We start from the raw sequence: 12256 nt of genomic DNA, 5'->3' as shown, positions 1-12256 counted from the left end.
GAAAAGAAAAACTATCTGACTGAAGATTAAGGCCTGGATGCACTAAACATAATCGCTAATGGCCGATTCACAGGTCGATAGTGGAAGAAAGATTGCATGCAAATGATTCGCACAGAGGTTTGTCATAATCTCTGTCTCTCTCGTCCGACTGATCGGTGTGAGGGTGACCCTCACACATATGCAAAGCCGGCAAAGGGAATCCTGAGCAGCTGAGAGACAAACATTTTTATCTTTTCTTTTTTTAATGGACAGATGTGCGTGTGTTACACACACACAATATCTGCCTCATAACAAAAAAAACAAACAATAAAAGCCCTCCCCAACATCCTGGCACCGAGAACCAACCAACCCTCTTCTCCCCTCGCAGCAGCGAAAATGGCAGGAGGAATGCCCACTCCCTCCTGCCACCGGATGCTCCCCTGAACACTCCCTCTCCCCCCATACATTTGGTAGATTTTGGGAGCTGGAGTGAAGCACAGTCCCTCCAGCTCTGAGGCCTGCCTGTCGAAAATGACAAAATTGGCAGAAGGGTTGCTCACTCCCTCCCTGCCACTGGATTCTTTCCTAAACTGTACCTTTTGTAGATGTTGGGAGCTGGAGGGAAGCACAGTCCTTCCAGCTCAGAGGCCTGCCCATCGAAAATGATGGGCCTTCCCCTCCCTGGTGCACCACGTAATGCATGGGGAGGAGCCTAAGGTCAATCAGGGCCTTAGGCTCCTTCCTCTGTATACCATGTGAGGGAACTAAGATCTGTATCACATGGGATACAGAAGGAGACTACATCCAAACTAACTCCATTTCTTCCAACACCCTCCATCTCTGCCATGCTGAACTTCCTCTCCAAAGCGCTTCCCTCCGACCCCTTCATCTCTCTTTCCCCAGATGATGACTGAATATTTCCATGACAAGGTTCACAAGATAGCCTTTGAATTTGCTGCATTCACATCCTTCACCCCTTTCCACCATCTACTCTCCTGACATTCAAGCTCACACCATCCCTTCTTCGCCAAATAATTCAGGAAGCACCTACACATCCTCCCCTTGCCTGGTCCCACCCTCTCAACCCTCCTTCAACTACTGCTAACTTTTCTTCCTTCTCTGATATCACAGAGGAAAAAAACCACACAACTTCTGTCCTCAGCCAAGCCTCTCAGACCTGTTCCCACCCCTCTACTTGATCCCATTTCACATACTGTTATCCCTCCCATCTGCCATATCCATAACGTTCAAACATGCAGTGGTTAAGCTGCTTCTCAAAAAACCCTCACTAGACCACACATGCCCAGCTAACTGTCTCCCTGTCTCTTTTCTTCAGTTTCTATCCAAGCTACTTGAGCATGCTATCCTCTGTTGCTGCCTTAACTTTCTTTCATCTTGAGAGACTTTTGATTTCCTACAATCACGCTTTTGCCCTCTATACTCCACAGAGACTGCCCTCACCAAAGTCTGCAGTGATCTATTCTTGGCCAGATCTAAGGGCCTTTACTCGATCCTCATCCTTCTTGACCCATCTGCTGCCTTTGATACTGTTAATTACTGCTTTCTCCTCAATATGCTGTCTTCACTTGGATTCCACAAATCCGTCCTCCTACTTCTCCCATTGCATCTTTACTATATGTGCTGTTGGTGGGTCCTCCTCTGCTGCTATCCCACAAGGACCTTTTCTTTTCTCCTCTTCCTTCAGTGCACTGATCTCCTCCCATGGCTTCCAGTGTCATCTATATGCTGATGACTCTCACTCGAAATTTTACCTAAGTCCAAGAAAAAGTCTCAGCCTGTTTGACCGACAATGCTGCCTGGATGTCCTGCTGTCATCTGAAACTAAACATGAACAAGACAGAGCTGCTCCTCTTTCCTCTTAAACCCTCCGCTCCTCTCCCTCCATTCTCCATCTCTGTAAATAATGCTATTATCATACCAGTCTCCTCTGCTTGCAACCTTGGAGTTGTCTTCAACTCTGACCTCTCATTTTATATGCATATCCAACAGACTGTTAAAGCCTATCACTTCTATTTCTATATCGTCATCAAAATTTGCCTCTTCCTCGCTGAGCACACCACCTGGGACCTTTGTCCACATTCTCCTAACCTCATATCTAAGACTACTGCAATTTACATCTTCTGCTGAACTGCCTCTTCCCCTGCAATCAGTGCAAAACTCAGATGCACGACTTATCTACTGCCAGCATTCCTATACTCACCTTACCCCTCTCCTCAAATCACTTTACTGGCTCCTTATTCGCCTCCATATACAGTTCAAACTATTACTAACATGTAAGTATGTTCATGCCGCAGCCTCTCAGTATCTCTCCTCATATTCCCCTCCGATAACTCAGTTTCTCAGATAAGCTGCTTTTATCTGTTCCCATCTCCTCCACTGCCAATTCCAGACTTCAGTCCTTTTATCTAGCTGTTCTGTATACCTGGAATAAACTACCTGAGTTCATCCATCACGCCCCTTTAAAAGCAGACTGAAAGCCCACCTTTTTGATACAGCCTTCAATCCATAACCCTACTTCCCACTGCTCACTACGCTAGCCAGCAGATTAACAAATCCCCTAACTATATCCCCTACCCTGGCATCCTGTTTGTCTGTCTTGTTTGTTTAGATTGTAAGCTCTTTTGAGCAGGGACAGTCTCCTTCATGACTCTATACAGTGCTGCATACGTCTTGTAGCGTTCTAGAAATAATTAATAGTAGTAATCGTTCCCAACTAAACCGATGTTTATCCATCAAGCCTGCTACTGTAGGTGTTAGTACTTAAGCTTAACAGTTCCCTTTCGTTTCTCTAACTGAAGAAAAATTACCAATGGAAACCTGAGAGATCCTTGGTGCGCCAAGGGGCAGGCATAACCCTTTGAGCATACCCCTTCAGCCATGGGTTGTGGCCGAATACCGCAAGGCGCTGATCTCTTAACCAAGCAAGGACTCTGATGATACTGCCCAGGATGGTTCACTCGTTTCCAGATGTTCTTCACACCAGTACTTTCCAGAGGCTCCTTCTTCTCCCAAGTTGAAAAAACAGGGACTAGTCTCTCTGCAGCACAATGCCACCAGGTAGGTTCCACTCTGTGAAGTTCCACAAGGCGCCAATCTCTTAAGCCTAGCAAGGACCCCAATGATGCCAGGGTGGCTCACTTGCAGCCAGGTATTCTTCATGCTGGAACTCTCCAGAAGCTTCTTCCCCAAGTTGAAAAAACAGGGACTCGCTTCACCATAGCACACAGCCACCAGGTAGGCTACTCTTTCAGATCTTCTTTTCCAAACTTCTGAGATTTTAAAACAAGATTATTCTGATATTAAACAGACTAAAATACAAAGGCCTTTTGTTCAGTTTAGAAAGAACACATCAGACTTTGATAAAGTTCTTAAGTTAGCAGAGAAGCTCATTGCGAAGTATGATATTGAAAAGTGGGATGTTTCTTCCTCTCAAAAAACAAAGCTACCTACAAAGATTGGTCATTCATTAGCGTTTTGAGTAAACCCTCTTGAGTGCAAAGCAATGAAGATTTGAGACATGAGATTGGAATGAGATTGACTGCCAGATAATTGAACTGAATAATCATTTTCAAGATGATGCCCATGAAATAATGACTGCTTCTGTTGCCTGTATGCTAACATCTGAGGCCTTTGGCCAAAGAGAGAGTCTACAGCCCCCGTGCATCACTACAGAAGCAGAATTATCAGTGTTCAGCATCTAAAACACAACATAGTAGAAGGTACAAATTATCCATCATTAATCAATGTACTAGAAAACTGCAATGTTGATATTTTCCCAAATGTCAATTACTTTTTAAATAGTACTTATCACTGCCAATGACAACTTGCTCTGTGGAAAGAGTCTTTTCTACTGAAAAAAAATAGTATACCGTCAATTACGTGCAAAACAAACACACGCAGTCAAATACACAGCGAAAATTGCACACGGGACATTTGCGCGCAGGACAATTGAGTGCAGGGCATTTGCACAAAGGACAATTGAGTGCAGGGCATTTGCGCGCAGGACATTTGCCCCTCTCTCAGCAGAAGCCATAGCTAGCACAGTACAGAACTTTAAAACATTAAGCCCCATTCTATATAATGATGTAGCTAAATTAAGGATATTATGATATGAATATACCTGGAAATGTAGAATTTCTATCGTCTTCACCATCAACAATACCTGCAACAGACAATGGTACCTATTTGTCTTTATAGGATACTGATGACAAGTGTCTGAGAACTTTAAACCAGAAAGCCCCTCCCTCAACAGAAGCCATAGCTGGCACAGTAGAGCACTTTAAAACATAAAATTAAGGATATTATTATATGAATATACCTGGAAATGTAGAATTTCTATCGTCCTCACCATCAACAATACCTGCAACAGACAAAGTTCCAGCGAGATACAACTCACCAAGACCAATACCTGCAACAGACAAAGTTCTGCCGAGATAGAAGCACGCGCTTTTATACATATGTAGGAAATGCGAGTATGTAACGCATGGCAATGGAAATGCACATATGAAATAGATGGCAATGGGAATTTAGCTTAGATTATGTGCACACATCATGTGTGTACATAATACGCGCCGTCTACACATATGACTGCATTTTGGGGTCATGCACATGCGCAAGATAAGCAATTATGGTTCACATATAAGCATGCATGCATTTTGGGCATGTGCATATGTCTTCATGTGCATGCGCCACAAAAGCAATTTTGGTTGACATATATAAGGGCGGTTCAAAAAGTACCAGACCTTAATTTTTCTTGCGCAATAAAGCTAGGGAGACGTGGTTTGGTGCACATATGTAGGCGACCCTAATGCACATGCTTGAATTTTTCCCCGCCTACAGAAGCTGTCAGTTGCCAGCAGACCGCCGATGAGTGAGGAAGTTGTGTGTGCGCAGCTGGCCTGCGCTCATTTGATGGCGCGTATTTGATAGTGCAAATTCGTCTTGCGCGTATTTGACGGGCCACCAAAAAAACAAACCAAAACCCTCAGAATTCCACAGACCAAAGGGTAAAAATGAATAAGACCCAGTATACCAAGAAACTGGAATAGTGAAGTAGCTGAACCAGCAAGTCCCAGGTTTATTAAAATAATAACAAATCTTTAAACTATGCACACAGTAATGAAATTATATCAATCTAGTAAATAGCTAAAATTGACAGTAAAGGAAGACACTGGGTCTAAAATATGAAAGAGTCCAAAGTATTGTGTCAAACTGGTCAAAAGCTGGTCCCAAAATGGTGCCAGATAGCTAATGATGTTGAGTTGTAAGTCCAATTGTAGTATATCCAGTGACAGACGTTGTAATGGTGTGGTGACCTTCAATGGATGACCCTACAAGGTCCATGTTTTGGCAAATGTGTTTGCCTTCTTCAGGGGTCCATATTTACAGTAACCAATGGCTAATGTATAAATAATACTTGAAACAGTAATGAGTATGATAAAAACCGCTAGAGAGACCAGCAACTGGGAATGCCTCCACTGAGCAATGAGCTGAGCAAAAATAAACCCCAGGATCAAAACAGCATCAATAGCTTCAATGCTTACTCACCGCCTTCATAATCTGTCACTTTTATCATTTGAGAGAGACCTGTGTGATTCATGGTACTATGATAGCATTATTAATATATTCAACAGCAAAAGACAATGCCTCATTCTTTAGTGAGCATAATAGCTTGAATCTTATTCTGTACTGTACCCAGCTTTGGAATTTTAAATTAGCACCAAATTGCAATTTACTTTATTTAAAGCTTCACTGGTCCTCTCCACCAGGTAATTTTATAAGCCTACATAATTAAAGAAATATTAAGCAGCTGATCTCCTTTATTGGAAGCTATGCACATTATAATATTGTTGTGCTTGAAAAAAAACACTGAGATCATAATCTAAACAGAAATATAGAGAATGAAGAAATTATGATCATCTGAGATAAAAAGCATGATGCAAGTAAATGGGAATCACCTTCCCTCATCCTTAGTGATTTTAACATTCATGCCAATGACCCCTCTGACTCTTATGCATCTCGGTGTCTTAGGCTATTCCCAGTGCATCCCAGGATGCACTGGGAGGGGTCTTAGGCATCAATCAGGGACTTCGGCCCCTTCCTGGTGCATTCCAGAATCCACCGAGAAGGGGAAGGCCCACCATTTTGCAGTGGAAGGCCTGCCAGCAGGAAGGAGTGGGCATCCCTCTTGCTAGCCATCAGATAAAGATATGGGGGCATGCCGGGGGATCTTGGGGGTGTCAGGGTGAAGTTGGGGAGTGGCAGAGAGTGTCAGGGGGATGTTGGGGTGTTGGGAAGTGTCAAGGGTGGAGTCGGGAGTGTTTAGTGGGGTTCGGGGGATGATGGGGCCAGTGGCAGAAGGGAGTGCTTTGGACTGTGTTGGGAGGAGCACTCCTCCTGCTGTGGACAGTTGGGGAAGGCTTCGGGGGTTTCGGCAGGAGGGAGTGGGCATCCCTCCTGCCAGCTGATTTTGTGGGGGGACGGGTTCCCTACTGTTGCTACTAAACTGATTGCGGCAGGGAGATTCCCTTGCCACGATTAGCTCAGCGACAGCACAATTCTCTAACTGGTGCCTGTGACATGGACGCCAGTTAGAGAATCAGGGTGGTTATAAGGGGTTAGGCGTCTGTCCATCAGGATGGATGCAATTCTATATAAGACGCCCATGTGCGATTCTCAAAAGCCACTTAGGCAGCAGCTGAAACTTGGTGTCCTATACAGAATCAGGTCCATAGATATCACCCTAAAATGCAGATCTAGCTACATCACTGACAGGTACAAGTGAATCGCTTTGTTAATCTTTCAAGGAGTACAAAAACTCGGGGATACTCAATGAAGTTACATAGATGTATTTTTAAAACAAGTATGAGGAAATATATTTTCATACAACAAATAGTTTAGCTCTGGAGCTCATTGTCAGAGGATGTGGTAACAGCAGTTAGCTTATCTGGGTTTTAAAAAAGGTTTGGAAAATTCCTAGAGGAAAAGTTCATATTCTGCTATTGAGAGAGATGTGGGAGAAGACACTCTTTGCCCTGGGATCAGTGGCATGGACTGTTGATACTATTTGGGTTTCACTCAGGTGCTCCATGAAATTACTTGGAATCATATTTGACAATAAACCTACCTATCACCAACAAATCAGTGCAACAATACAGAAATGTTTCAATAGCTTATGAATGATCCGCTCCATCTTAGATTAATCATCACTAAACATTCTAATACTCTCATTGGTAATCTCAAAACTTGACCACTGTAACGTGCTCTACAAAGGAATAACTCAAAAAGAACTCAGATGCCTACAAATGCATAATACAGCAATCAAATTGATAACAAAAGCAAAAAAGTATGATCACGTTACACTTCTCTTGATCAGTGCACATTGGCTCCCCATCTCTCACAGAATAACTTATAAAATTCTACTTCTAGCATTAAAAATACAATCCTCCCATTCACCAAAATTTCTAGATAGACTTCTAACCCCCCTATGCCCCCAACTGATCTCTCCGTTCAAGCAACCAACATCTTCTAGCTATCCCCTCAATGTGACAAATTATATATGACATCACCTGCTCTTCTATCTTCTCAGTTAATGCCCCTGAATTATGGAATTCCATGCCAATTCACCTAAGAGAAGAATCTTCACTTGATCGCTTCAAATCCAATCTAAAAACTTTCCTTTTTTAGAGATGCATTTGACTTGTGATTTCTATTCATCCACAATTTAGACTAGCACATCCAGGACCCCCTCTCCTATTGAACCAACCTTTCATGTTTTACTCTTCTAATCTAATCTAATCTAAACCTTAAGTTTATATACCGCATCATCTCCATGAGAATGGAGCTCGACACGGTTTACAAGAACTTAAAATATTCAACATTACATTTTTACCCTTCATCCATATATCTCATCTTGTTTGTATGATACTGTCATGTCATCTAACAGTCTTTTGAAGTATAATTGTAATCCCCGATTTTATGATTTTTTAATATGTACGCCGCTTAGAAATGTGATAAGCAGGTTAACAAATTTTAATAAACTTGAAACTTGTGATGTGGCTTGGCCACTGTTGGAAGCAGGATAGTGGGCTAGATGGACCTACGTTCTGATCCAATATGGCTATTCTTATAAACCTTGATGATGAAGGGCATCAGTAATACAAAGTTGCAATTGAAGACTCCCCCCCTCCTCCCCCTCCCCCCCGCCAAAATTAAAAAAAAACAAAACCAGCCATCAGTAAACAAGTTGACACCTGGTCATTCATTTGAAATAAGTCAGTCTTTCACAGGAACAATGGAAGATTAGGTTTCTACCTAAGATAATCTTCTTTCTGTTAGTCCCTGGAGGATTTCATATGCTAGGTGTTCAATCCCAACCCACAGTCCGGGTATTGCAGGAATTCACATCTTTTCAGAACACATGGTGCACTCCCATTAGTGGTAAAATCAGTTCAGTCCCAAAGCCAAGCACATACCTATAAATCCAGGACAAAGGGGGGTACAGGGGAGAATCCCCATCAACACAAGTAAGTCACAAACTGATATGCTCTGCAAAATATCAACAAGTTAAAACAGGCACAAAGGCAACATAGAAAAATACTGATTTACAATGTAGAACTAACCTGCTGTGTGCAACGAGCACCCCAAGAAAGAGCTCTTGGTAATATGCACACTAACATAAAACTCCCCACAGGATTCAGCAACTGGCTGGACAATCTTCAAGCCTGTAAAGAGAATAACCGAGGCAGAAAGAAGCAGGCTATTCCAAACCACTGAGAGGGCGGGTTATATGGAATCCTCCAGGGACTAACAGAAAGAAGATTATCATAGGTAGAAACCTAATCTTCCATTCTGTTACGTCCCTTCTGGATTCGATATGCTAGGTGAAGTACCATAGCCACGGAAGCTAGGGAGATGAAAGAAGAGCCTGCCCACAAAACCTGAGGTCCCCAAAAATGGCAGCAGAATGCGCAGCCATATCCATTCAGTAAAACTGGGTAAAAATATGAAGAGAGGACTAAAAGCCGTCCTGCAAATTTCATCAGGAGGAATCGCACAAGATAATGCTCATAACGCTGCCACCCTTCCTGTCAAGAGTGCTGGAAGTGAAATTGGCGGCTGTGGTTCAAAGGAAGCCTCATCAAGACCTTGTAAAATGATGTTAAGAATCCACGAAGGGAAAAGGAGATGCAAGGGAGGACGCGAACGAAGCATCCCCCTCATACACCTTGTCAGATCTCAAAGAGTAGTAAGCGAACTAGCTCCTCTGCACGCCTGAAAACACACAAAGCCTACAACCTGAACTTTCTAGGAGGCCACTGCTAGACTTCTGGCTAAATCCAGGACTACCTAATTGGAAGCCTGCTCAGGCTCCACCTAACTCCTAGAACCCCCTGTGAGTAAAGCCTACCAGGCTTACACACTTTGGAGTCGGATGATAGCAGCGGCCTCGGGGAACCCTTGATACAGCATATAGATGCGAAACATGTCGGGTCAGACTCCCGGGTTTGGCTGTGATATAAGCCAAGTATAAGCTAACCACATATGCACTTTATATTTATGATTATTTATTGGAAGAAATGCGATTGACGCAATACAATTTATATGTATTCAAATTATGAAAAATTAGAATAAGGAAGGTGTTACCATAGCTAAGTGGACAGCCAATGATGAGGCACCACGTAAAGCTTCCCACAGTTTGAAAAGCGGCTTAGCGGTGGAGTGGTGGGGCTGAGGCTTCCCTTTAAGAATTATTAAAAGTGGCAATCATACAGAGTCCAGGTGATAAAAAGTTTATATGAGATAGGACTGGACATCAAGCAAGACTCTAATTTAAGCCAGAGAATTTTAGGGCTCACTCTGCAACCATGGCAGGGCTGTGCGTCAAAAGACTCCCCAGACTTGGAATGCAGGCAAACTACTCCAGAACAGCCCCTGGGCAAAATTTTCTTTGGAAGGCACGGAACCAGGCTGACTCCCCAGCCCAAGAGGACACATAGGAGGCAAAGTCCGTAGCTACTGCCCCCTCCCTGGTGCACTACGGCACATGTTTCAGATTCACTGATCTGGTGCCCATCCAGCACAATCAATGTCCAAATCCAATAAATTAGGGGCTGGGGAGTCCCACCCTAATCAATTTTGAGTCAAATTGAGGGTTTTTTGAGGCAGAATTAAAAGTTAGAAAAAAAGATCTATTTTAAAATCCAAGATCGCCGCTGTCACGAATTTGCGCCAAAAACAACAAACATCTGAAAATAAAAAATAGAGATTTGGGGTCTGGGGAGCCTGAACCCTACCCACAGAAACTGTGAAGAAAATTTTTTAAAACGTTTTCCAAGCCACCCCAAAGTTCCCATAGGAACCCATGTAGTTATACTCACAGAGTCTGGTGCCTTCTGCCTGTCAGCATTTTGCAGCAGCTGAATGGAAAAGCAAGGACTTTTCTGCCTCAGAAGAGCTTCAAATGACCAGGAATGGATATCTATGGACTGCCAGCCGGCCAGAGACCAACACCAACCTCTGCCCCCACAGATCCTCTGCCATGTGGCTGGGGATGGGTTTCGGTCCAGGTGCACTCAGCCTGCACTAGAAACCTGTGACTGTGGGATCACCAGCCAGCAAACTCCATTTGAGGGACCCCGAGTACTTCCAGAAGATGGCACACAGCAGACTGGCTTCACTGATCCACCTGAGTTTCTATGTGAAGCTGCAGTCCAGCTCCGCAGGACTGTATCCTTTTCTCCAACAGTAGAACACCGGGCAGGGGTCTCAAAGCACTGATGCCACAAGAAATGAAGTTTAAGCAAACTTTAATCGAAAAAATAAGAAACAGAAGCAGAGCAACAGCAAAAGACTTCTGCCCAGACTGCTTGCAGAAAATTAAAACTGATTTTACCACTAGGGGGAGTGCACCATGTGTTCTGAAAAGATGTGAATTCCTGCAATACCTGGATTGCGGGATGGAATTGAACACCTAGCATATTGAATCAGGAAGGGACGTAACAGATGCACTATTCATTAAATTACTTTTAGCAGGTACATGTACCATATGCATTAGTCTCCCTTTTCTAATAATTCCTAGCATCTGGTTTGATTTTTGGGCCACTAATGCACATTGGGTAGGTTTCAACATCACATGAGCATCGCAGGACCAGGCAGGTGGCGAAAAGCTTGCACCTGAGTTGTGCTTCACTCAGCCGCAAGGCATGGAGGCAACCGTCTAGTGAGGGAGGGGCAGGAGATATAGCGCTGGACTGCCGGAATTTAGAAAAAAGGTACCGGGGTGTGTGTATGGGGTGTGTGTCTGCATGCCTGGACTGTTGGAATTTAGAAAAAAGGGTACTGTGGCTGGAATTTAAAAAAAAAAAGGTACCCAGGAGGGGGTTGTCTGTCTGCCAGCCCATGACCGTAGGAATTTAAAAAAAAAAAAAAGGTTCCGGGTGAGGGGGCTGCCTGCCACTAGGCCTGCCCTGTACCCTGTTCCAGCCTACCACTAGAGCACCAGAGGGGAGACGGGGTACAGAGCAGGACTAGTGGCAGGCAGGCAGGCAGGCAGGGTACACCATTTGCTTTAGAATTTTTTTTTTCTTGAATTTTCCTCCTCTATTCCACCCTAGGGGGAGCCTTCAGGGTGGCTTACAATCTAAAACAAATTTTAATAACAATACAATGTAAAAAAAATAATAATAATAAAAAAACCCATCATAATACATAAAACTAGGATACAAGGGCAGAAATACAAAACATTATAGCAAAGGGAAATAAATACCACATTAGGGGTGTTATTCAGTTTTCCAAGATTCCAGCAGCGCTATCCATTAAACAGAGAATATAAATTGGGAAAAAAGGTATGTTTACAAATTTTCCTTTAACTTATCAATGGAAGTTATAAGTTTAAGTGTCAGAGGTATGGAATTCCAATATTTTGGGCCATTGACAGAGAAAACTGCTTCTCTTACATGTGTGTGGACTATATCTTTGTGCGATGAAATTATAAGCAATTGCTTATTCATAGATCTCAAATTTCTACCAGATACATATGGACTCAACAAATGTGCTAGATATAATGGCTCTTCTGTGATCAATACCTTGAATGTAATAAGAAGTAATTTGTATACAATGCGGTGTTTTACAGAACCTAGAAAAGGTTCAAAGAAGAGTGACCAAGATGATAAAGGCGTTGAACTCCTTTCGTATGAGGAAAGACTAAAGAGGTTAGGACTCTTCAGTTTGGAAAAGAGATGACTGAAGGGAAGCA

At 43.2% G+C, this 12256-nt stretch overlaps 1 protein-coding gene across 14 annotated transcripts in view; it reads right to left on the bottom strand.

Moving 5' to 3' along the window:
- Positions 1-12256, bottom strand: part of FAM217A (family with sequence similarity 217 member A) — a 166451-nt gene that overhangs the window by 99057 nt on the left and 55138 nt on the right. For 8 of the 14 annotated variants that reach the window (XM_033934797.1, XM_033934811.1, XM_033934801.1 and 5 more), the window contains one exon: positions 4121-4162. The exons of the other annotated variants lie outside the window; for them this stretch is intronic. In XM_033934797.1, coding sequence (XP_033790688.1) covers positions 4121-4162 — 42 coding nt within the window. The remainder of the gene's footprint in view (positions 1-4120; positions 4163-12256) is intronic. 14 annotated transcript variants of the gene reach the window in all.

This window comes from Geotrypetes seraphini, chromosome 2 (assembly GCF_902459505.1).
Source record: "Geotrypetes seraphini chromosome 2, aGeoSer1.1, whole genome shotgun sequence".
In the NCBI taxonomy this organism is placed as follows: domain Eukaryota; kingdom Metazoa; phylum Chordata; class Amphibia; order Gymnophiona; family Dermophiidae; genus Geotrypetes; species Geotrypetes seraphini.
Note: the sequence above shows the minus strand (reverse complement) of the source record. Positions and strands in the feature narration are given on the sequence as shown.